General features: G+C 45.4%; 1 protein-coding gene across 1 annotated transcript in view; it reads left to right on the top strand.

Annotated features, from left to right (window-relative positions):
* Positions 1 to 26,530, top strand: part of mipol1 (mirror-image polydactyly 1) — a 58,528-nt gene that overhangs the window by 19,207 nt on the left and 12,791 nt on the right. The window contains exons 5-12 of the mRNA XM_076300604.1: positions 883 to 1,117; positions 2,209 to 2,347; positions 4,192 to 4,297; positions 6,444 to 6,573; positions 9,312 to 9,345; positions 10,543 to 10,713; positions 17,059 to 17,166; positions 25,406 to 25,500. Coding sequence (XP_076156719.1) covers positions 883 to 1,117; positions 2,209 to 2,347; positions 4,192 to 4,297; positions 6,444 to 6,573; positions 9,312 to 9,345; positions 10,543 to 10,713; positions 17,059 to 17,166; positions 25,406 to 25,500 — 1,018 coding nt within the window. The remainder of the gene's footprint in view (positions 1 to 882; positions 1,118 to 2,208; positions 2,348 to 4,191; positions 4,298 to 6,443; positions 6,574 to 9,311; positions 9,346 to 10,542; positions 10,714 to 17,058; positions 17,167 to 25,405; positions 25,501 to 26,530) is intronic.

A 26,530-nucleotide genomic window follows, 5' to 3' on the forward strand; every position in this document is an offset into this window, starting at 1 on the left:
GTCTGTCTGTCTGTCTGTCTGTTTGTTTTGTTTTACTTTTTCCTCCTTAATACATTTTTTATTCTCTGAGGGAGAGACGGGATTGTTTCTATTTTCAGCGGTGCTCGATTCTGGCCGTTCTGTCCTGTCGCTGTGGGCTCCTTACACCCTCTCCGAGGCCGAACCTCACCACCACCCCCTTCCAACCCCTTTGGAAAATTTCAAAAGCACGGCTGACAGAGTTCAAGGGGAATGTGCACACCAGTCACCAGCTATCCCAAAAATTTCCCCCGCCACGTGTGGCTCACACACATTTCTTTTATTCTTTTTTTCTCCTCCTCTGTGATCCACGTAGCGATTTTGTTTCAGGGGTCTTTCTTGGCGTCGTACTGGAAATTTATCGGCGTTGTAGGGGATCGACATTTAAGGGTATATTGGTAAAATCATTGGGTGACTTGGTGCCAAAACAGGCTGGCAGGGAAAACAGATTTATGTTTGGATTGTTTGTTCCACACATGGCCTTTCATGAAGAGGTGTGTGTGTGTGTGTGTGTGTGTGTGTGTGTGTGTGTGTGTGTGTGTGTGTGTGTGTGTGTGTGTGTGTGTGTGTGTGTGTGTGTGTGTGTGTGTGTGTGTGTGTGTGTGTGTGTGTGTGTGTGTGTGTGTGTGTGTGTGTGTGTGTGTGTGTGTGTGTGTGTGTGTGTGTGTGTGTGTGTGTTGCATCATGCACTGTTGAATTGACGTGGTATAGTAATGTTAACCATTAGGTCATGGGTCGGAGATTACTGTGTTGTGTTAGTGTTAAACTAATAAAATTATGAAAATATATGTTCATATATTTGACAGGTGTGTTTAAAATGTTTTTTTCTCATCAATTCAAGAATTCTTTTTTAATGTACTGCAGTACCTCCTCCACCACCCAAACCTCCAAAGACCTCAGGCAGAGGATCCTCTCCCCTCCCCAGGGACAGGTCCCCAGACGCGGGCAGACCTATGGACCAGGACAGGCCCAGTATCCCCAGGATTCGGACTCCAGAGGTCCAGGGTAGTCCACCCAGCACACAGGGCCACAGTGAGAGCCCTCTCCACAGACACCCTCTCTGTATGCCGGAGGTGCCCAGTGCACCACCTCCCCGCAGGTTAGCCCAGGCACAGATCACTCTTGAACTCTCTGTCCCAAGGTTTACACTGTCATGTTACTGTCATCACTGTATGAACCTCAGTAGTCATGGACATACAACAGCTCATTTTAAATCCTATTCGAATCATGTTTACCGTAATTTCAATTCCGTTTCAGTTATTTTTGTACTCTTGGGAGTGTGTTTATTTTCAGTTTGAGGAGTCTGTTACATTCCATGTGCAATGGACACTTATATGAACACTCTTGCAAGCTACATTTCACAATGCATTTTATTATTTGGTCACCAGTACATCTATCAGTACTACTGTACAGTAGTTACGGTTCATTCCAAATGGAGTTATTACCCATATATAACAGATTTTTAAGTTAAATAAAATCATTAATATCATTACAAAAATCATTAATAATAATTAATAATCATTATCATCAATAATCATTAGTAGGGTTGATAATATAATTGACTGAGCCCCATGTTTATTATGATCGAATACAAATGACTCAGTATTGCTCTGTGTTCTTCCAAGTAAATAATGTGGTTCAAGCTTTGTCTGTCATCTTGCGGAGGCTGGAAATGATCTAATATGTTACATTGAGGACTATTATTACATAGAAAGGATTAAACAGTGTAATCTAGTACAGCTTGGCCCCTTGCAGCCCTGCAGGGAAACAAATGTCACATGTCTATTTTAACACCGCTAGAACCTGCCGTTGCTCCCAGTCCATTGTGAGTGAGTAGCAAGGTAACCCTGCAAAGCCCTCAACAGTCCTCTGATAAATATATGAGCCTTTGCATTCTCTACATATCTTTTAATAAGAAATGAATCAAATTCCTGGCTACAAGAGGGAAGTAATTTACCCAGAAATACACTTTGGTAATACCTCAATATTACCTTAAAGGTCAACTGTATGATTTGCCTAATATTACAAAGTAAATAAGGCACTGTAATATGCAGGGAAAGAGTGAAATTGCATCCCATGTGTATTAGATAAATGCATGCCAAGGCGTGAGCACAGTTCATTTGTATCGCCCCGCTCTGAGCTTTAATATGGCAGCCGCTGTAATGAAGTTTTTGTCTTTTTTAACTCCAGGGGCTCCCCGGAGGTCCTGGAGAGCGTGAAGGTTGTCAGCTCAGGTGACTCTGCGCGGCTCGTCCCAGCCCTGGACAAAGAGAAGAACATTGCCTTCCTGCTCAAAGAGCTGGATTCTCTGCGAGACCTCAATAAAAAGGTAAATACAGTATGAGACAGTGGAGTGTCCATGTGCAGGCGGATCACTGATTTAATCCCAAAACGTATGTGCCTTCTGCAGCTTTAACCAAATATATAAGTGTGTGTGTGCGTGTGTGTGTATGTGTATGTGTGTTTTCACTGTTTGGAGGAGAATGTCAGGATAGCTATACTTTTACTTCCAGATTACTGGATTTGAGAAGTCTTTTTTTATTTAATGGTTCAAAGGCGTTAACACTGGAATTGTGATTTCAACAGTGTACACATACCCTCTCAAAGAAAAAGTCTACTCCAAACACAACTGATATTCCTCTCTGTCATATCAGCCCTCACTAAGCAGACATTTAGAGCTTTGGGCCCTGTATTCTTCTGGCCTTTTTTAAATCTAATATTTGTATGTGGTTGTCTCTGGAGTTATGCGCTTACTTGAAGTCTCAATAACGTCCAAGACCCATAGTTGTCATGTCGGTGACTAACTTGTCACTGGGTTGTGTTATCAAACTGCTGTGAAGGAAATCTGCTTTAGGAAAAAGCCTTGTATGGTCGGCATAGTTGCTTTTCTGATTTGCTTTCATGCTTTTTCTCCAAAGACCTCTGGAAGGATTGAACATGTTCTGTCATAAAGTCTGGTCTCAGGTCAGAGTGTGTTTAGTTTGCTATGGGGTTCATCTGGTAACCAGTGGGGAAAGCTGGTATGAGGACAGCAATAGAAGAGGGTAGCCATGGTAACAATGTCAACAGGAAGTCCCTGTTTCAATGATACATTTTCCTCATTGTGGTCTTCAGATGTTTTTTTGTCTCTCTCTCTTTGTAAAAGATGATTTCATAACACACGATTCACTCACAGAATGCTGTTCAACCTGACACTTAAAAAAAAGACCTTTTAGTCTTCAGTGGGTGAAAAATTTCCTCATTTTCAAACACGCTCCATTTACTCAACCCTAAACATCTTCGCCTCTTTCCTCTCCTCCTAAATACTACCCACAAGCCATCAAAAGAGACCTCCAGGCACGCGCCCCGAAAAACATTTACCCTGAACACTGTATGTTTGAAAAGAAAATGGTCGCCTGGATGAATAATATGGATGTTCCGCTGTTTGGTCTGGACATCTCTCGGTTGCAGTGCTGCTGCCCGCGAGACGTCCCTGGCTTGCCCGCCCGGAGTCGGCAGGGGCCGCGCTCTGAAAACCAGCGTAATTGATGCCCCGGGCTTCGCAAGTGGCTGTGACTCCTGACAGAAAGGCAGGAACACGTCCCAAGAGCTTGTTTGTCCTGGCAGAGCCTTGAGAGGACTCACACTGGAGCATGTTTTCAAAGTGTTAAGGGGGGAGAAAAAGACACAAGCGCCGGGCAAAATAATCGAGACAGGAGGTTAAATCTATCATTAACGCTTGTAAAATATCACTCGGGGCTAGATTTATAGTGGACCCCATGGACATCTTTTTCATTGGATATTTTTTGTATTATTGTTAAAAAAAATATTTCGTATCGGTAATCTTGAAAATAGCGCAATGGATAGGACTAGTGAGTGTCTGTGATTCAGTTGAATAATTCTTAGCACTGACAGAAAATGCCAAGCCTGGCATGACCACTCCATGCACTCAGCTGGCTGATGCTCTTGTTTTTGTTCTTGTTCTCATTTATTTATTTATTTATTTATTCATATGTTAATTTAGCACTCACTGGATGATTTAAGTCGTGGAGATTTTGCGGCAAGCTTAGCACTCTCCTCTGCAACTTTCTCTCTCTCCCTGTCATGTGTTTTCACTCTCTTTCTTTCTGTGTCTCACAGTCATACTCACTCACTCTCTCTCTCTCTCTCTCTCTCTGTTCTTGGGATCCACAGCTTCAGGACAAACTAGCGCTGCGGGAGAAGGAGCTTGAGACCAAGCTGCTGGACACTCAACTGCAGGAGAGCCAGATGGAGGCACTGGCCTGCGATCGAGCTGGAGGTACGAGCAGAGGAGGGCCAGAGGGAAGTGCTTTGACCCTGTCATTCACACCAATGGCCCAGCATATCAGGATGTGCTGCCATGTGTGAGCCCTGAAGCTCATATTAACATTCAAAAGACAGTATGACAGACAAAGTTGCAGAGCTAAGAAGTTAGGATCCCAAAGTCCGTGTCCAAAAACCAATATGCCTTTTTGAGAGACAGAGAGAGAGAGAGAGAGAGAGAGAATGGTCTCACATTTTTAAAATAATTGCTCCTTTTGCACTCAGTGTATTACTACAGTTGACTGTATCCAAACGGATTCTTTAAATAAATATTCAAGTGTCTGGGCAATATTGTAAACAATTAGCAATTTATCTTGCCTACAACTTTAGGGTCAAAATGAACTTGCTTACACAGTAGTTAATAATATTTGTGAATATAATTTAACAGCACCCAGCTTGCACCGTACAAATATTTAAATATTGTACAGGGGATCTTTTTGGTAATTGCTTCTCTTTTTATACCATCCTCATTTTTTTAGCTTCTGACTCGGTAATTAAAAAGAAAACCACAAGACATATATGAGGCACAATTAGTCCGCCAATTGTTCGTTAAACAAAAAAAAAAGAGGATACATGTATTTGGTTAACCATTCTCATTTTAATATGATTAGCAATGAGGCATGAAGAGAGGAGAGGAGAAGGGGAGGCGTTTCATGAGCAAATTCCAGCTAAAATGCAATATTGATTTTCTTAGTGAACTTTGTCGTGGCTTAGCTCTGCGTTCCCCTGTTTATCATTCCTCCACCCCTCCGCCAGCAGAGGAGGGGGAATTAGGCGCTGATGGATCCACGTGTCCCCCGTTCGGCAAGATTAGCGGCGGAGCCACCGACAGTTTAGTAATCTCCGAAATCTTGTGGGTTTTAGCCAGCCGTCGCTCCGCTCCACGCCGCGGCCCCCAGGTTCGGGCTAGTGGGTCAGGTGGCCAGCGACGAACGCAGAATGCAAATCATACTAATAATGGAGGAGGATGGCAGCGTGGGCCTCCTCAGACAACAGCTCTCAGTCTGCCATTAGGGCCGATGAGATTCTTTTTTGTATGGGGCTGCATTCCCCCTGTAGAAGGAGTTTGTTAGTTGACACAACCATCTGTACAAACTCCTTCCGTATTTCACCTCACATGTGAACTGTGTGAGCCATTGTAGTATTGAAAACCTAAAGATGCCATCTGAAAAAAATGTGTTTCACTATTCACTACCACGTGAAGTCCAGTAGAATAAGTTCAGTACTCAGTCTCTCTCTTTCTCTCTCTCTCTCTCTCTCTCTCTCTCTCTCTCTCTCTCGATAGATGTAGTAGGTGTTGGTAGAACTTTCATAACCCCAATCCCTGTGCAATTCCATGTCCTCCTTTTTTTTCCCTTTTTTTCCATTTCTTCCTTCTTCATTTTTTGGACCTTCACGTGTAATATTCCCATTCCTTGGCCCACTGGAGGGACACTGAGGTGCTCCTGTGTTGGAGTCGCACCCGTACTTTATTGCTCTGGGCACGTCACGTCCACTCCTCAGAGGGGACCAGCACCTCAAAATGAGTCCATCGCACTCTGCCACCTTCTCTCCCTCCCTCTCTCTGTCTCTCCCTCTCTCTGTTCCTCTCTGCCTTTTCATCTCTCTGTTTCATTCTTTATTTCTCTCTCTCTCTATCTCTCTCTCTCTATGTCCCTCTTTCTCCTCCATGGTTAATACCTATGCCACTGTGTTTCTGCAGCAATAACCTTCCACTGGAGAAGCTTAGCCCCGTTATTGTGTTGCTGAGTCGCCATTGCCACCTCACACCTCACCTCATTTTTCCACGGTCTCTCTTATCCCTCTTTCCCTCTCTTGCTCCCTTGCTCCTCTCTTTCTGTGTGTCAATCTCTCTTTTCTGACACATACCTCCATCCTCTCTTTTGGTTTTCCACATTTCCTCATTCCATGATTCTTGGTCTTTATTACTTTTCCATTGTTTTTTTTCTTTCCTCCACCTTGACTTTCTTTCCCTCTTGACTTTGGTCACCATCCTTCATCTCATCCCATCTCTCTCCCTCCCCCTCTTTCTCTCTCTCTCTCTCTCTCTCTCTCTCTCTCTCTCTCTCTCTCTCTCTCTCTCTGTCTGTCTGTCCTTGCAGCTCTGGTGGAGGAGATCTATAAGGCCCAGAGGGAGCGTGACCAGGCTGTGATGGCCCGTCTCCGACTGGCCAACGAGGAGCGCGACGAGGCTCTTCTCCGCGCCAAGAAGCTCCAGCAGGCCGCCATCGAGTGAGTGACCGAGCCTGGCCATGCTCAATTTACCCCACTCAGATTACCCAAGCACTCCCCAGGACTCATGCGTACTCCACAGGCATTCTCCATGGGTACTCCAGTAAAATGTCACAGTTATTATGGGCTATTCGTCGACTGATATTAGCAAATTACCCTGTGAAATTTCAGCATGACAATTTGATTCTGCAAGCACACTTCTCTCAAGATAAATGTTTAAGCCTAGATAGCCCCATTCATGTTTAATTACATATAACCAATGTTCACTCCCCCAGTATAGGCACAAAATTACACCACCTGCCACCTGTTATATTATGGGAATGGTTGGGAGAAGTCTGTCAGGGGTAATAAGTGAAATGGACAAAGTAGTAAAAATACTTTATAAAGATAAAATAGTAAAGTGTGGTGTGCCCCATCAACCTCCTCTCACATTGCACATGAACCTCACATTATTCATGAAATCTCTGTAGGCCACTTGCCTCATCAGCGTTTAAGACATGCTAATCTTGCATTCCAGTTTCAGCTCGTCCCCCTTCATGACGGTGAGCTTTTGCTGACCGCAGTTTTATCTCTGCAGCCGGTGCCTATCTTTCTACCTGTCTCTCTTTCTCTCTCTCTCCCTCTCTCTCTCTCTCTCTCTCCCTCTCTCTCTCTCTCTCTCTCCCTCTCCCTCTCTCTCTCTCTCTCTCGCTCTCTCTCTCTCTCTTTCTCTCTCTCTTTCTCTCTCCGCTTTGTTCTTCCCTCTGGCAGACAAGGTGAACGAGCTGCTCGGATGCAGAAAAAGACTTGAAAGACTTGGCAGGGGACAGGTCCAGTATCGACTGGTTTGGAAATATATCGGAGGGCTGTGACATTTCATAAGAGTACCCTCTCTTGCGGTGCAAGCTTGTCAGTCAAGAGTTGCACTGTATAGGAAATCAATCCAGGCCTTCAGTGCAATAGATATTTACCGGCCTGTCTGAGGGAGACTAATTAGTGTGTGTGTGTTGTGAGGTACACCTTAAGTAGGCCTCTTGGAATTGTCCACTCATAGTGGGTGCCAGGCAATATTGCAGCCATGTAAGGCACTAATTACATTTCCACATGGGGAATATAACTTTATTATAGGAGGGAAATCTATATTTCAGTAAGCCCTCTGGGTAACTCCTTGTGTGTAACTAAATAAGCACTGTGTTATAACAAATAGGAACAAAAAATTGTTTAACAATTTTTTATTCGTTGACCTTATTCTGCAATGAAGTATTTCTTAACCAGGAACCCTCACTGTTAATACAACCGATCCCATGTATTATTTATTAATTAATATTCAGATTTCGTTTAAATGAGGTGGAATTATGGCAGGACATGAAGCCAATTCCTACCAGGTCAGCCGAATGCCAAATACCTCCCTGCACACGCACATCTCATTACAGGGAAGAGATTCCTGTCAGCCTGGAGCTGAACGCAAGCACATTTCAGCTGCTCCCCCTAAAACAAGGGTAATTGACGGCCTTCTGGAACCCCATTATCTTTCCTTGAACATGGCGAGTTCTAAACCATTATCCCTCCTCCCCTACTCCCTTCCTCTCCCAAGGGCCTCTCCTCAGTCCTGTGTGGTGGAGTATGTACTTGTATAATGGGAGGTGATCCGTGTGTAATGCCTTTGTAAATGAGATCAGGAGTTGTTGTTTTTTCCTCTGTGAGTGGGGCTGCAGACATCAGATTTTCCATTTGAAGAGGAGAGCGACACAAAATGACTCACTCACTCACTCACTCACTCACTCACACTCTTGACAAGAGGAGGGCTCATCATGATTGAAGTAAATGCAAGGCCCATGTATGTGTGTGTGTCTGTGTGTGTGAGATGTTTTTTTCCCCTCTCACAGCTCCTGTTGTGGTGTGTCATATCATAACAATAATGTTATAGCCAGAATGTCATTTTATTTAACTCTCTCTCTCTCACTCCAACACCAGAATCACAAATGACATCAATCATTGTTATACATGCAGTAAAAAAAGAGGAAGGAAGTCATTGTAAAATGAAAAAAAAAATCCCCATCTGTGTTTCTCACCTAGAGGTTCACAGGTGCCCAGATTCTTGGACATACTACAGCAGCAGAGAGTGACACAAATGACAAACTGTAAAATCCAGCGGTCGCTAGAGGAGCCTCCTGTAATTACAGTTACGGTGGTTCCATCCGTGAAGGCCGACCGCACCAATGATTGAGCTGCACACTCCCTTAGCCTCATATCGGCACATATGAACAGCTGATCCCAGCAGTCATATATAGTAGTAAACTTTAATAACTTAACTGTTGGCCCTCCAATGCCGTGTGTGTGTGTGTGTGTGTGTGTGTGTGTGTGTGTGTGTGTGTGTGTGTGTGTGTGTGTGTGTGTGTGTGTGTGTGTGTGTGTGTGTGTGTGTGTGTGTGTGTGTGTGTGTGTGTGTGTGTGTGTGTGTGTGTGTGTGTGTGTGTGTGTGTGTGTGTGTGTTGCATGGAGGGGGGGCATTATTGTGAATGCCTGGGGCCTGGTGGCACTTTTAATATGGCAGCCAGGAGAGTCTCATGCTCCAGCTGTGCAAAACTGACAGAATGCAATTTAAACCTGGCTGTTGAGGAAGATTTAGGAAGTAGAGCTCATTTTGCACTAGTAGAGGAAAGGTAACTGGTGGCAGTGTTGTTGATCTGTCGTTCTTTCTCTTACTCACTCTCTTTTTCTCTCCCTCCCTTCCCCCTATCACTCTGCCTTTTACGTAGGCTGGAGAGTATTAACCCAGAAGAAAATGATATGGTAAGCTGTACTCCGATCTTTAGAGAATTCATGTGGTGTCGGTGTTATTTTATGTACCATCTCATAAGTCTTAAATGGAAGAAATCGACTGGTCTTCAGAACATAGATAAAAGGGGAAAAAAGGATGTCCTGTTCTGACCATGTTAACTGAGATATGTTATCCCTTTCATATAGTTTGAAAACAGTGATGGCGAAATAATAGCTTCTTAAAGGTGGTCTTAAGCGATGTTACGCGGTTTCTAAGCTAAAACATTTTTTGTCACATACAGCAAACATCACCTCACCATCCGCTAGCTGCCTGTGCCCTGAATACACTGTAAAAAAAATGCGGTCTCTGTGGGCGGCCCAGGCTCCAAAAAACGGCAACAAAAACAACTTGGTCCAGCCTGGACCATAAAAACATAACAAACTGTTCCAGCCAATCATCAATGAGATGCACGTTTAGGAGAGTTTCCCTGTTTTGTTTAAATGTCAACAGAAGTGACGTTACCCAACATCGCTTAGAGCACCTTTAATTTCACATGATTGACAACTAACAGAGATGGATTAGGAGGATTACTGCATTCACAGGACTTGTCTGTAGAGATTCTTGATTGTAAATTCTAGCTATCGGTATGCACTGATACTGCCATCGGGTATCGAGTCAGTACTGTGCTATTATACTTGTACCCATAGTCATAAAAATTCTCTGATACCATGCACCGATACTACTTAATTTTACATTTTCCCGTAAAGCATAGTATCTTAGCCACTACCCTTAAACCCCATTTGGGGAAATACACTCATTTTCCACCTCCCCTCGAGTTAAACAATTGAGTTTTACCTTTCCCCAGTTCATCCAGCCGTTCTCTAGCCGTTCTCTGATCTGAAAATCGAATTTAATTTTTTTAAATTAATATTATTTAGTTTATTTGACTTTCACTTGTGGACTTAGGGCAGGCAGGACATTATTGATGCTGCGAGAGGTGTGTTTTTGCTGTTGTTTTGTATTGGCAGTAAGTGCACGCTTTTTAAACACACTGGGCGCCTCACGTTTTGTGCACCTGCTGCACCTCACATTTTTCCAGAGGTGTCTTGAGCGTGTTTTCATTAAAAACATCACAAAACATCACCTCACATTTTACAAACTGCAAACTGCTCCCTGTCAGATCACGCCTTTAAAAGTTCATTTCTGTGTTTATGCATCGGGGGCGCCAGGACCTGGAAGAGCTGCTGAATCGGGTGAACAGTGCAGACTCAGCCCTCAGCATCGAGCGCAGCGGAGTGGCCATCTTGGAGCGGTTGCAGAAGGCCAAGGAGCGCAGGGCAAAGATCACGGCGGAGGAGATGAGGACGGTGATGGAGGAGAGAGACAGTGCTCTAACCAGGGTAAGGCTCACAGAAACGGCACAAGTAGATAAATACACACACACAGCAACTATTCAATTTTAGCCTACTTACCTTTCTAAGACAAGGTACTGTGCTAACATAAGTAAGTTGTAAATTACTTATTTATCAAACGCAGATACACAGTGCTGAATTAATTACTGCACAGCATACACACTATTCCACATAAATCAGCCTGTCTTTAAAGGGGTTGGTCCACTGGTCCATTGCAGTGTGATTGCACATGTGAACATGAGCATGGAAATCACACATTCAAGTTTTTGATTTTCTTAAATCTACAAGAGACTTGGGATGGAATGTCCACCCTTTCTTATAATTTATCAGGATTCAAAACCATGTAAAAATAGACACCATACTCAGAGAAGGCATCTTTAGTACAATACAGATACTACTCCCCGCATTATTGTTACATTCAGGGTAAGGGGTCAAACACCTTCACAATGTCCAAAACACACACGCCTTTATGGGCTATACAGGAAGATTTACATCTTCGGCAAACGCATGGGTTCAGCAACACGGTGTACCTCTTCTTAGAACATGTCACACTTGTCTGCTGAAAAACGGAGAAGAAGGATGTGGGTCCACCTCATGATCAGGGATCAGTATTTGTGTTTGAGGCTACTGTAGGCAGTTTTGTGGTAGTTCTCTGGGTATCAGTTCTCTTAGGTGGTAGTTAATGAAAAACCAAATTGCATTAGCCTACACATCAAACTATTCTTGCAACATATTATTCCGTTCGATGCTGTAGAGCCAGTAGTATGATCATATGTTGGGATAAATCCATCCATACATGATTAGGACCTGTCAGCCTTAATCATGAACATGTTTGCAGCATGGTACTGTATTTCATATTATATTCCTCATAATATGTTATTGGAATTGTTAATTATGAGTTAGTTTATTATAATGAGCATACAATACCTATGAGCTGTAGGATTGAATGATTGTTTATTTTTTTTTGCTTTGTATTAGGCTATGGGCATTCACTTCATCTTCATACTATGAATTTGTTTTATTTCATTGAGTCACACCAAAGTATTGCTGCGAATGTCACTTGGCCCTATCCAATTGCAATACTTTTGATACCATCTGGAAATCAAACCCAACCCCATTTCAGAAAATCACTGGATTCACTTGCATTTTCTGAACCAGCATAAAAAAAAAACCACTTGATTATTGGAATCCAGTAGTAGCAGTGTGAACATCCAAGCTTTTTTTTTTTTTTTTTTTTGCTTTGAGAGCAAAGTTCTCTGCTACCTGCCAAGGGCACGAGGTACCGGGTTGCGCCAGAGTTGGGCTGGCAGACATTTCGGCCCCTCGGCCCTCTCCCGGCGCCCTGCCCTGTGGATGGGGCCGCTAGTGGCGCTCTTAACGTCCCGCCTCGCCTGGAAAGGGTCAATCCTAACACTCTCAGGCAGCCAACACTTAACACACCATTGTTGTGTACCAAGTCAAGAACCCGATTCCACCACAGGTGGAAAAAAAAATCAAGGACATCTCTTTAAATATTGACTTGTACTACACCACTCTCTCTTTCTCTCTGCTCCCCCTCTCTGTCTCTCTCTATATCTCATACTGGCTATATCTCTCTTTCTCTGTCAATGTTTCTCAGCCTCTCTCCCTTCTGTGTGTACACCTTTCATACAAGACGTCTGGTTGACTGTCCGCAAAATTACATACATCTGTGTTTATTCTTAAATCATGATTTGATCATTGAATAAATAGACAAACTACTTAAATCATGTGTTGATACATATGCTGCTGTGCAACCTCAAATATTTGATATACCTTCCTTACGCACATATTTTGAGCGAAATGAAAACAAACAGGTGGGTAACCAAATATTGACATCCAGATATTATACAACATCATTGAGTTCAGTAGTAGGCCACTGGATGTGTTTGTCTGGGATTTCTCTGTTGATAAATAGACCGTGCATTACATCATGGGGTTTGTGTGTGAGAGAATGCTCCGAGGCTGATAGCTGCCATTCTTTCCCACTGTTCCTGGGCAGCTTTATCTGTGTGGTGCTGGCACTCAAAATAGAAAAATCACATTTCACAAATGAGGTTATCATTTTTCATTTTAATTGCTGCGGATCCAGCAGTGGATAGCTTTTTTGAGATTATTTTAAGTTTATTTGTGAGTAAATTATTATAGCCTTTTTTCCGTGTCAGGAAGGTTTTCTACTTGCAGGATGTACAGGATATACGATATAAGTCAATTCAGAGAGCAGTAATAAATAATGCTGCTAACTCATGGAGTTACATTTTATCTCCTTTGTGTGTCTGGAAAAAGCGAGCTTTAATGTATGGATTTAGTGTATGGATTTCTGCAGTGCATTATAAGGATATGGTAACAATTATGAATACCATCATTTTATTCAATCATTTGAATACATGGTCAGATTCAGTTTTTTTTTTTTTTTTGGTTACTACAGTTTATTGTTGTTTTTTTGATTGTGTTGGGACTTTCTGTATAATCCAATTACATGGAGTCAGAGAATTATCACATTTGCTGCTTTTAGGGAAATGTGGCAAGAATGTCAATCATGATGAGACTAGATGAGACTAGTGGCTGAAAGAGCCACAGATTCCTGGCGGGGAGGAAATTCATCTGTGTAGGTGGTCGCGGACTAGAGGCGCAAACTGTTTTCCTCCAGTCTGATAGAATTTCTTTTTTTTTTTTTTTTTCGTGCGGCCGGATTTGCAGGAATATTTATGATTGGGATCCCTTTCTTGCCGTGGTCGCTGCCACTGCCACTGCCGTTGCCGTCATCGCCGGCCGCCCTGCGGGTGACGGGCCCGGGTCCTTTTCCGGCAGAGCGCGGCAGGAATGAAAAGGCAGGCAGAAGACATGCGGAGAAGAAAGGCCACGCAGCAGACGGAGTGAGCTCTGAACAAATGCGCCTACATGGACTGCTCACTGTGCCGGCGGCTGCACCTCCTCGGAAAAAAAAGGCAGCTGTTTCTTTTCTTTCTTCTTCTCCCCCCTTCCCTCTCCCTCTCTCTCCTTCTCCCTCTCTTTCTCCCTCTCTTTCTCCCTCTCTCACGCCTTGCGCCACAGGCTGATGCAGGGTAGAAGCATGCACATATGGATGAATCTCCCTCAGATGCTACAACGCGGGGAGGGATGACTTATTAGGGACCTGACTTGAATTTGAGACTTCCCGCAAGCGCAAACAGTCTCCTGGGGGGGGGTTACTCGTCTCCCCCTGGCAGGTGGAGCTCCAGGACGCAGTTTAATTTCAGGTCGTAGTTGCCGATTTGTGATCCACTCACCAGTGGAGACGGCTTCAGCCTGATGCCCAGACTTGAGATGCCTCCAGTTTGAAAGATAAATAAATAAATAAGACTACTTCTGTAAAAAAAAATATATATATATTACTGGATGCTTACTGCTTACTATTCTAGGAGTATGTTTGGAATCTAAAAAAAGGCTTCAGGTCTTCCCCACAAATCACTTTTCCCTCTTCCCTGTTATTTCCTTTTAGATAGCAGCACCTACACATATCTTTCTGTACCAGTGGCCCAAGATTGTCTTTGTGTTTTATGTTGATTTTAATGGGTATTTCAGCAATAAAAAAAACAACAACAAAAAAAGCAATAGTTGGGATGACAGCAACTGAACTGAAAAATGGTCGGGAAAACACCTTAGTTGACACCCTGCAATTTGAAGCAACCTAAGGACGGCTCCATCTCCATTGCCCTGGCAAACTCCCAGGCCTGACACCAGCTCGGCGCAAACGTAGCCCCTGCTTTTGGCGGAGGGCAAACGTGCGCCGACACCAGGGGTAATTTGGGAAGAGTGTTGCGCTCGGCGGCCTAATCCCTCCGAGGCCCGACTCGTTCCGCACTTCTATCCTTAAGGATTTCTCCCTCCCCTGCCGCTCCCGCTATCCCTCTCTCTCCATCGCTTCATCTCTCCTTCTCTCTCCCTCTCTTCATCAATCCCTCTCTCCCTCTCTTCATCTCGAAGGGATTAGCCTGCTGTGGCAGGCAGAGGGCTGCTACATCCAACCGGCTGCTGGAATATGAAAAGCTGGATAAGTGTCGGGAGACATAAATCTTTTCCTCTCTCCCTCTCTCTTTCCCTTTTTCTCTCTCTAATTCTCTGTCTCACTCTTTGCCTCTCTTCCTTTCTTTCATGCTCTTGCAGTCTCCAAGATCGGGGGGGGCGGATTCAACGCTCATTCTTTGCACTCATCCAACACGCATTATTGAATTTCTTTCCCTCCTCGATCTTGATAGAGTGCCGGCAATGTTGAAGCGGAGCAGAAAATGAAGTCAGTCATCTCCGACTGAATTACAGCTCTTGATTGTCAGTCGAGATTTCTCCCCTCTTCTTCCTCATCTTTTTTCTTTTTTTTTTTTGTATTTGCGCTTCTCGTTTTCCAGGAAGTGTGCTTTTCCTCTGGATTTCCACAGTGAAAAATTCATTTGGCCTCCTGTGCCACGTCTTAATTACACCAGCCCCCCCCCCCCTGCGATTTTCGGTTTGATTTGAGTGACGGGCTCGCTCACGACAGCAAGGATCATAAAGCTGAACTAGGCTAATGTGTCTGCGTTTCTTCACACCCCATTTCACCTCCCGGCCGACACTATTTTGGGGTTTGGAATGGGTGGCTTGTGTGGGGGAGGTGGAGGAAAGCGTTAGGGTCGGCTGCAGTACACCACAGCGGGGCTTTGGCTGTGGGTGCCGCGTGCCGCACACGGACCGGCACAGCTCCTACTCGGTGATGGGGACGCGTTCTCTCCCAAACATCTGTTGCCTGAAGGCCATAACTCAGGCTGACACTAAAGAGGAGCTGTGTGTTTTGTCTGGAGGCTGGCCGTATTATTTTAGTCTGCAGAGGAAAGGGACAGGAGTTGGGAAGCGGGGGCCCACCAGGCCCCTGTGAATGTGTCTGTGTATGTGTGTGTTGTGTGTGTTGTGTTGTATTTGTGCGGGCCTACGAGAGAGAGAGAGAGAGTGTGTGTGTGTGTGTGTGTGTTGTGTTTGCGCAGGCAAAGCTGGAGAGTCAGGGGGAAAGCAGCTGAACATCGGAACGTTCGGTGGCCTTGCTCGCTCGCTCGCTTACTCACTCGCAGAGCCGCAAGCTGAGGACAGGGGTGGGCTGGTGGATGGCTGAGTGGGCGGAAGAGAGGGGGTGGGGGGGGGGAGTGGGTGAACGGTTTACATTCCCGACGAGTGTCCTCCCGGTTTGGAATGTGCACATGGAGAAGACCCGCCACACATATGGACCGGTCCAAAACATCCCCTGGCCCTTAGAATAATACCCCCGGCCAGCCCCGGGCCAAGCCAGCATCCGAATGGCCGCTAGTGTGTTTGTAGTGTCTGCCTGCCTGCCTGCCGGTGTCACGGTCCGTCTGTCAATGCAAGCTGTTGCTCTGTGGAGGTATAGAAAGGGGGGAAGAGAGAGAAAAGAGGGAAAAGGGGAGGAAAGAAAACATGACGTCCGAGAGCCGCAGGAGCAGAGGGTGCAGCCGCTGAATGATTCAGCATTATTTAAACACATGCTACCCATCACATCGTCCTCTCTTCGCAAGCTTTAAATTTTCCTCTTTTCTACTCAAACCTGAGAATTCAAAAGAACACCGCGTGATTGCTGTGGTGGTGTGTGAATGTACCGCATGTAGGAATCCTATAGCAAGCATGTAGGAATCAATCACTCTAATGTCTAATTAAAGTAATGAAAAACTGACTTTGAAAGCTCCTAAGAGACCCTGTAGAGACTCTTTTTCATCATATCTTTTTGAAAGAAAAAAATCTTTTGAAAAAAAGATTTGAGTGTTTTTAAGGTGAGGTAAATATCTGCCCGTAGAACGTAGGAGCTGGAAACTACAAACATAATATATCCTAGTGCTTTGTGTACAAAATGAAGGTATCTTGAGCAAATAGTTATCTTTTAGAACAATGTTGAAACAATTTTTGTGTCGTGAATGGTATATAGTGTATGAAATTGTGTATCTTAACAGTATTATTAAAGGAGACTGAACAAATAATGACTTTAGAAAGAGCTCCACATCCCTACATTGATGACTTTATTTTTTCAAGTACCGTAATACTGAGATGGTGCTTTCAGTAACCACCATTTGTGTGTGTGTGTGTGTGCGTGTGTGTGTGTGTGTGTGTGTGTGTGTGTGTGTGTGTGTGTGTGTGTCTGTGTGTGTGTGTGTGTGCAAAACACACTCCAGCTGAAACAGAGAGAGAGATGAGGAGACGATGGTTGGACTCTTCTACTGTTTTCTTTGTGAATGACTTGCATTCTCACCAATGTTTTTTTATTCCCTCTCTCTCTATCTGTCTTCCTCCCACTCTTCTCAGTGCAAGCGACTGGAACAGGATCTTCTCCACGCACAAGAGCAGGGCCAGACCTCAGCAAACAACGCCCGACACCTGCCCGCGGAAAACAATCAGGACCGCGTCCGCAAGGTAAATGTCCCTCTCGCCGAGAAGAATCTCCTCCTTAACCTCCCATGTCACCCCCTCCTCCTCCTCCTCCTCCTCCTCCTCCTCGACCATCCGTCTGCATTTTACAAATGAGGGGGCCAGCGAGCCCCTCCGTCGCGTCTCTCTCCTGGAATATCTGTGCTGTGTACACTGTCGCTCAGCACGCTGTGGCGGCTGTTTGCTAACAGTGTTTAGTCTTTAAAAACTTCCCCCCCCCCACAACCCCCACCTGCATCCCGACACAGGGGTACCTCCTTAGACAAGCACCCCAACCTGCCCTTTTCCCCCGACCTCCCTCCAACCCCTGCCCTGGAGACATATGTTTCATTTATTAGTCCACACAGGCCTACGGTGGGCTTCTTTTGTTTCCTGTCAACAGGTAACCGTGGGATTGTTGGCTGACCGCGTGCACGTAGGGGGTTGTTTAGTCAAACTACGTGGAAGGCGACGGCAACATGGAGGTGGAGGGGGGTTTTGTCAGGGGTGATGCCATCGCTGTTGTCGTCATCGTCATGGCGGCGGGGCCAGGGTAAACACAAGGCCCCCAGCCTGGGTCACTGAATTTATCAGATGAACACCCGTGCCTCGTGTAGCATAAAATGCAGAGAGGGGTCAACCTGGTGCTTTGATACAGAGCAAAGTCAACAGCAAGCAGGCAATGAGATGAGATGATAAGACCGGAAACAAGATGGCTGACTGAATGAGGCAGTGGAGGGTTCAGGGCACGACTGCTTAAAGTGTGAGGTCAGCTACGTAGATGTGCTGTGGGAGAGGGAGAACTCTGACTGGTCCTCCATGATGAAGCAGTTTCATGCATTTTTTTGAATCAGTGAGCAGCAAGGGTTTGTTTGCCGCACCTGGTCAGGGTGTGTGTGTGTGTCTGAGGGGCAGGTTGGGGGAGGGTGGTTGTTTGGGTCCGTGTTTGTTTGTTTTGGTGTTTTGACTGCCATCTTTACTCTTGGCTGGCATCACAGCTGATGCCAGAGGGTATGGATGGCTGGTCAGTAGCTTGCAGTGGTGCAGGATGACAAAGGGCTTAGGTGGTGATACACAGCATCTTCCTAGATAGTTGCGGTTGCAGATGCATATTAAAGCAAGGAGAAAAAATATTTTGCAGGAGGCTACAATACAGATGTGTATGTTTTTGAGTCTTTTCCTCATGTAAATTCAACATACTTTGAGTGTCAGGTTAAGGAAATCATGCAGTAAAAAGGTGTAATGGAGGAATCAGGATGGTTTACGATAAACATCTTACCTTTTCAAATGACCATTGGGTGACAGCAATGTTATAACAGCTAAATTATTATTTGTCACGTATTCAAAAGGACGCCCAGTGCGTACCAGTGATTTTAAAGGACTTAACACATTTCTGCCTTTTTCTCTGCTCTTGAATGGGCTGGGAAGATGGCTTATTAAGAAATATATTAAATTTTGTTATTAATGTAGCACTTGGTTTTGCTATAAATCCCCTTAATTATAGATTGACTCCTGGGATTACAGAGCTGGGTTTTTAATTTAAAATGAACCAGGAACAGCTGTTGTAAAATTAGTCAACAGTGCCGGGAACAGATCTCCAAAACAATTTAAAAATGAACAGGACTTTGACTCACAGATTGACATTTGGGTTCAGAGGAACTGAGCAAAAGTGGCTTCACAAAATAAAAGTAAGTATATGCCAGCCAAAGCGAAAAGAGTAAAAAGATTCCATAACACTTAAATTACCTGAAATATGCTGATGTGTGTCAGTGAGATGGTGACCTTTCTTCTCGTGGACTTTTTTGTAGGAGAACACGGAAACATTTTTGAAGATTAGGGTAAGGAATTGGGTATGTTTATTGTCTGTTGCAATCTTGTATCAGGTCATTAAAGGCTGGACAGGAAGCTGGACATAGTGCACCAGATGTCTCTGACTAGAGATGAACCTGTTTTATGGCCATATTAAGCACAGCAGTGAAAGGGGGCTCCAGAGGGCCAGAGGGGCTCAGTTGGAGAGGTTAAGTGTGTGTGTGTGTGTGAGGGTATGAATGTGTGTGTGTGTGAGGGTGTGTGTGTGTGTGTGTGTGTGTGTGTGTGTGTGTGTGTGTGTGTGTGTGTGTGTGTGTGTGTGTGTGTGTGTGTGTGTGTGTGTGTATGTCAGAGAGTGAGTATGAATATGATTGGGTGGCCTTATATGGGTGTGTGTGTGTGTGTGTGTGTAGTTGTGTGTGTGTGTGTGTGTGTGTGTGTTTGAGTGTAGGGGTGGGTGGGTGGATAATGCTGGGGTCATCTGCAGCAGGCTGTTCTTCAGCAGAGGGGTCTGCCCTGGCCCTGAACCACCTGTGTTTGCTCTGCAGCTTTGCTTTCAGCGCCCCTGACAGCCCTCTCACAGGGATCACACGGACGGGCCGGACCCGACGCCCAAGCTGCTGACGCCGACCGCCAGCTCACACACACACACACACGTACACACACCACACACACACACACACACGTACACACACACACACACACACACACACACACACACACACACACACACACACACACACACACACACACACACACACACACACACACGTACACACACCACACACACACACACACACGTACACACACACACATGTACACACACACACACGTACACACACACACACATTCACTCAAACACACAGGCTCACACAAATATATACTTTCACACATACACATTCGCACATAAACATACATACACATGATACGCAGTGGTACACGTCACACACACGGACACAAATATATACTTTCACACATAAACATGCACACTAGTGCATACATGCGCGCGCACACACACACTCACACTCACACATATTACAACAGTGCCTCTGCAGCTCAGCCTGTGACAGCCCACTAACACACACATACACCTACACATCGACATACATACACACACACACACACACACACACACACATGCTCATGCACCTTGGCTGCTGTGTTTGCGGCTCAGTTCACTCAAACATACACGCACACACACACACACACACACACTTATGCAAACAGGAGCTTGCGTACCTACAAATGCAAGCACACACGTATAGCCTGACTCACCCACACAAGCCACCTTGGCTGCTTATTGCTCATCGAGGTTCTCCTGACGTTCAGCCACTCACATCTCTCTCTCTTTCTCTCTCTCTCTCTCTCTCCCCCTGCTCCCCTTAGCTGTCTTTGTTGGGTCAGGCAGCCTTGGTATTGAGTTGAACAGCCTCCATAAGGGTTGGCAGTTATTAGCTCTCATTGTGAAGGGTTGCTGGAGTGCTTTGTTACCAGGAGAGAGCATGTCCATGTCACCTTCGGCCTGAGCTGTGAGTGATGGACGCTGATGAGCTGGTGATGGGGAATGGGAGCCATGGAGAGTGATTGTCCTTGGGTTGGAGTGTATGTAGACTGAGGAAGCTTTGCCAACAAGGGAAAATGCAGGAAATTATTAGCTTCCTCTTACATGTAGGGAAAAAAACTGTTGTAATAGAATTGGCCTGTATAAAATCAAATGAAAAGACTTAAATTATTAATCTGGGTTCTGTTATTAAATTGTGTCCGGGTGGTCTTAGTTCAGCTTAAATGACACAAAGAGAAATACTTCAGCCTATTAGAGAAGAATTAAACCAAATGTTTACTTGTTGATAAATATGTTTTTATTTACTACTTTTTCAAAGAACTCACTGATATGTTGTGTCCATGGTTCATTCAGTTGTCTAGATATGTAATACCTGCATACATGAGCATGTTCATTAGCATATTCTGTCAAATCAGTTGCATTTAGTATATGGTGCATACTAACATTTACTGTATGCGGTATGTTTGATGCTGTTGTGACTCTATCAGTATGAATATATTTGCAGGGCATAGTTTAATTTAAGGCCATATTAAATCAATTAAACCGTTGTCCGTTCTTTTATAGAAAACGTAAAATAACGATTTTATGTATATTAAATGTTTATTGTTTATCTAATGAATCCAACTCACTGTAGCATCCCCAGTCCTGTTTTTGAGTGATCATTACAGCTTACAGTAACGCCAGATGCAGCATCTCTCTGCCCCAACTGGGTATGAAAGGCCATCCGCCGCCTCCCCTTCCTGTTCAGCCCCTCTCCTTCCTCTCCCCTTCCTCTCCGCTGCCAAACGTCCTTACCCAAAGGTTAAGGCCTGTGCTCTCCCCTTTCGCCCAGGCTTAATCACAACGGGTCAGCGTTGACTCGCTCCCTCTGACGGGCCTGATTTGGATAATATTGTAATGAACACCGGGCGAAATACATATGATTAATAGGCGCGGGGGGCTTTGAAGTCTTCCGGCGGAGCTCGCGGCTGGAGAAAAGCACATATTGACTTAAGAGGTTAGCCTCTTTTTGATGTGCTCTTTGACTTGCAAGACCCATGCGCCCGTAATTAGAATGATTTTCAGGCGCCCGCGCACACAGGGTGGCTGCATGTACTTAGGGCCAAAGGTCCTGATGAGGCTAGTGCCCCAGGGGCTGCCCTCTCTCTCTCTCTCTCTCTCTCTCTCTCTCTCTCTCTCTCTCTCTCTCTCTCTCTCTCTCTCTTTCTTTCTCTCCCTCTCTCTCTGTCTTTCTCTCTCTCTCTCTCTCTCTCTCTCTGTCTCTCTCTCTCTCTCTCTCTCTGCCCCCAGGCAGAGGACCCAGGGGTGGTGGCTCAGGGTTCTCTCATCTCCCTCATCCCAAACAGAGTATCCAGCTTGTGGTGTTTGTTGAATATGTCCAAACTGAGAGAGAGAGATAATCGGTTACTCTGTCCCAAAAGCCTTTCTTTTTGTCACTATATTCTCTAGCATAGACTGTGAGTGAGAAGTGAGAAGTCATGATATTCTGACAGTCCTGGGATTCAGGTTGATGTGCATATTAACTGTTGCTCTGAAGCACAGATTATGCCAGATTATGAGGAATAATTTATGATGAGATGCATATTTTCTGGTGTAATACAGACTACCTCTTGTCATCAGAAGAACGTTCCAGATGGAATATGTGACTGTGTGTTTATTTCTACACACCAGACATATTCACATTCCACACTAGACCATTTTGAATGTGTGGACTCCTATGCTTTACAGCTGTGCGATCAGTAGCATTAATGGGGTTTTGGACTTGTTACATTAGAGGAACTCTTACCCATGAGAGTTCCAGCTGTGCACACAAGGGGAAAGGTTAGTCTGTGGTGTACTGTATGTAAAAGTTTAACCTGTCGGTGGAAAAACATGAAACAGGAACAGAAATAGATATTTTCTAATAGAGTTGTCAATTCCTCAGAAGTGCTGATTATAACCTTCCCTTGCTAAAGAATGTAGTCAGTTGATGATCTACTAGCTAAACTAAACATGTCCCCTATCTTCATCTTAACCTTGGATTTACTTCAGTGCTAACCTTAATGCCGTTAAGGGAAGTAGCACCAGAGAAACAGGCTGTAGTTGTGCGTCTGTGGTTGCCATGGGACTTGTTGACAGGTGTATTGGCTGGTTACCTGAGTGACACGAGGGCACTGAATGGTGAGGTGAGGGATTGTTAAATGCCTTTTTTTTGTGCCCAGGTCTTCCTGTGTGTGTGAGGGCCGTTATCACACGCATGGCTCGCCACGGCCGCCTCCGCCCTGTGCTGTTTGATAAGCCACGGATGTAGACCCCATTCATCAGGTTAATGAAAGAGCTGGCCATGAGATGGCCTGACCTTACAGTCAAACACGTGCCCTGGACCGCGCATATAAACTACCGTTTGCACATACACACACACACACACACTCTCTCTCTATGTTGCTCGCTCACTCGCTCTCTCGCTCTCTCTCCCTCTCTTTCTCTCTCTCTACTGAAAGGTGCTGCTCTTGTTTCTTCCCTTCACTAACTGTGTTTGCTTCAACCCCCATTAGTCAGAAAAGCATTTTTGCTTTGTTGTGTCAAATTAGTAATTAAATGGTGTGTGTGTGTGTGTGTGTGTGTGTGTGTGTGTGTGTGTGTGTGTGTGTGTGTGTGTGTGTGTGTGTGTGTGTGTGTGTGTGTGTGTGTGTGTGTGTGTGTGTGTGTGTGTGTGTGTGTGTGTGTGTGTGTGTGTGTGTGTGTGTGTGTGTGTGTGTGTGTGTGTGGAGAATCTCCTTTTGTGTCTTCCCCTCCCTGTGTCTCTTATCGTGTGGGCCTGTAGATTGCAGGCATTTACAGTAGGGGCATGAGCGCTGTTTGCTTAGACTGCCTTCATTGTTTCCCTGCGCCCTCTCCCAGCTGTTGAGAGGCGGGAACGATCAATACATCTTTTTCAACAGCTCCTTATTAGCCTGGGGGAAGGGGGTGCATGAGTGTGTGTGTGTGCATGAGAGACTTTGTGTGAATGTATGTGTGTTTGTGTGTGTGTGTGTGTGTGTGTGTGTGTGTGTGTGAGAGAGAGAATATGTGTGTGCATGTGCGTGCATGAGAGACTGTGTGAATGTATGTATGTTTGTGTGTGTGTGTGTCCATGTGTGTGTGCGTGTGAGAGGGAGAGAGAGTATGTGTGTGTGCGTGCATGAGAGACTGTGCATGTCTGTGTATTTGTGTGTGTGAGAGAGAGAGTATGTATGTGTGTGTGCGTGCATGAGAGACTGTATGTGAATGTGTGTGTGTCTGTATTTGTGCGTGTGTGTGTGTGTGAGAGAGAGAGACTGTGTGTGAATGTATGTGTGTCTGTATTTGTGTGTATGTGTGTCTCATGTTTTGCTGGAGAGAGGAAGAGAGACAGACAGAAGCTGCGAGGATAGTGTTTACCAAGCCCTCCTTGGCATGAAGTTCTCCTTGTTTCCTTTCCTCCCTCTCTCTCTCTCCCTCTTTTGTTTTCTTCCCCCTCTCTTTCTCTCTCTCTCTCCCTCTCTCTCTCTGTTGCTCTCTCGTTCTCTCTGCTCTTAAATCATCTCTCCCCCATTCCCCTTCTTTTCCTTCTCTCCTCTCCTCTTCTCTTCTTTCCTCTCCTCTTATCTCCTCTCCTCTCCTCTCCTCTTCTCTTCTCTTCTCTTCTCTTCTCTCCTCTCCTCTCCTCTCCTCTCCTCTCCTCTCCTCTCCTCTCCTCTCCTCTCCTCTCCTCTCCTCTCCTCTCCTCTCCTCTCCTCTCCTCTCCTCTCCTCTCCTCTCCTCTCCTCTCCTTTACCTACTCCCCCTCTTCATCTTCACTGGGTGCTGAGTGTAGACACAATGGCCTGAGCTCCACGGCCTTCTCATCTTTGCCTGGGTTGCTCCCCGTCGTTGGCATGTTAGTGCTGGTGCTGGAGGAGGTGGTGCTGGAGGAGGTGGTGGTGCTGACTGAGATGGTGGTGCTGGAGGAGGTAGTGGTGCTGGATGAGGTGGTGCTGGAGGAGGTGGTGGTGCTGACTGAGATGGTGGTGCTGACTGAGATGGTGGTGCTGGAGGAGGTGGTGGTGCTGACTGAGATGGTGGTGCTGGAGGAGGTGGTGGTGGAGGAGGTGCTGGTGCTGACGGAGGTGGTGGTGCTGGATGAGGTGGTGCTGGAGGAGGTGCTGGTGCTGACGGAGGTGGTGGTGCTGGAGGAGGTGGTGGTGCTGACTGAGATGGTGGTGCTGGAGGAGGTAGTGGTGCTGGATGAGGTGGTGGTGCTGGATGAGGTGGTGCTGGAGGAGGTGGTGGTGCTGACTGAGATGGTGGTGCTGGATGAGGTGGTGGTGCTGGAGGAGGTGCTGGTGCTGAAGGAGGTGCTGGTGCTGGAGGAGGTGCTGGTGCTGACGGAGGTGGTGGTGCTGGAGGAGGTGCTGGTGCTGACGTAGGTGCTCTCTCAGCAGTTTAAAAGAGGAGAGGCTTAGATGGGGACTGAGTGTATGATGATAAACGGTAGCGTTGGAGAGTGCTGGTAAGTCATAAATGGCGGCTCTGTGGTTCTGGTTGATTATACTGATAGTGTAGAGTTTAGGGCATATAAACCAATCTGTGTCTATGTTGTGATGATGACCAACAAATGTAAATGTAGATTATGAGTTTATTTGATTTTATGGTCCTTTGCCAGGAGTATATGATCTGCTTGATGCAATGGTATCTCTTTTTGTCTTTGTTAAGATGCCCTATCACTCTTTTACACGTAATTCAGGCTGATGATTAGAATCTAGACTTAGTAGGAATAGATGAACATTCATTAAGGCAAAGTCAGAGAAGTCTAGAATGTAAAACAAGTCATAAATTGTAAAACCTTTTTTCTTACCATTAAAGTGTGTGTGTGTGTGTGTGTGTGTGTGTTTGCAGGAAGAGTTAGATGCAGTTCAGAGAGACCGAGATAAAGCCCTGGAACTTTGCCAGAAGATGGAGGAGGAACTGCAGACACTCCGGCTGTTCCATGGGTGAATGCACCACACAAACACACAAACACCTTTACGCACTTTTGCATCTGCATACATGCATGCTGACCTATATGCAAAACACATGCACGGGAACACACACTACCCCAAAGTGCAAGTTCAAACACACACACACACACACACACACACACACACACACACACACACACACACACACACACACACACACACACACACACGCGCGCGCGCGCGCACACACACAGAGCCCCAAGATACACATGCTCAGACACACCCACACACGACTTGACAAAGTGAATGTACACACACAAACACACACACACACACAGGCTGCACTGCTAAACACACACGCACACACACGTACAAATATACTCACACGAGTATGTGTACGAACACACATATATGAACTGCAAACCACAACCTCAAACTTTAATCCTCTCACATATACACACAAACCATACAGTAACCCCCGAATGTACAAATACACATGCCGTAGCACAAACACAAACACACATTGATTTGGAAAACACATTTGAACACAAAAAGGAGAGCTGATTAAACCAGTTAGCATCACCAGTGAAGCCGCATACACTTGAAAGTGTCATGTGAAGGTGTAAGAGAGAAATGGCATTGTAGACAAGTAATGTAAGGGAGATGGGTGATGTAATTCTACTCATGAACTCATTTGTATAACTTCCCCCAGCATAACTGTGAAGTCCTGTCAGTAAAAATGACAAAGAGCACCCCCAACACACACACACACACACACACACACACACACACACACACACACACACACAGACACACACAGACACACACACACACAGACACATACTCACATAGGCTCTTGATCACAGCACGCATGCTTCCCTCTGCCGTTCCATTTGAACTCTCTTAATAACAGTGCCCTGCTTCTGCTGCTGCTGCTCTCCCTCTCTCCTTTCGTCATTACACAGCCTCTTATTAAAACCGCCAAACATTCGACGTCGTACCCGGCCCACCAGTCCACCGCTCACCGAGCTCATATTAACTTCTAAAAACGACTTTTTTCCAC

The sequence above is a fragment of the Alosa pseudoharengus genome, unplaced genomic scaffold, assembly GCF_046254945.1.
Source record: "Alosa pseudoharengus isolate Yale_2024_CS ecotype anadromous, Long Island Sound unplaced genomic scaffold, YU_APseudo_1.1 YU_APseudo_1.1_scf_22, whole genome shotgun sequence".
In the NCBI taxonomy this organism is placed as follows: domain Eukaryota; kingdom Metazoa; phylum Chordata; class Actinopteri; order Clupeiformes; family Clupeidae; genus Alosa; species Alosa pseudoharengus.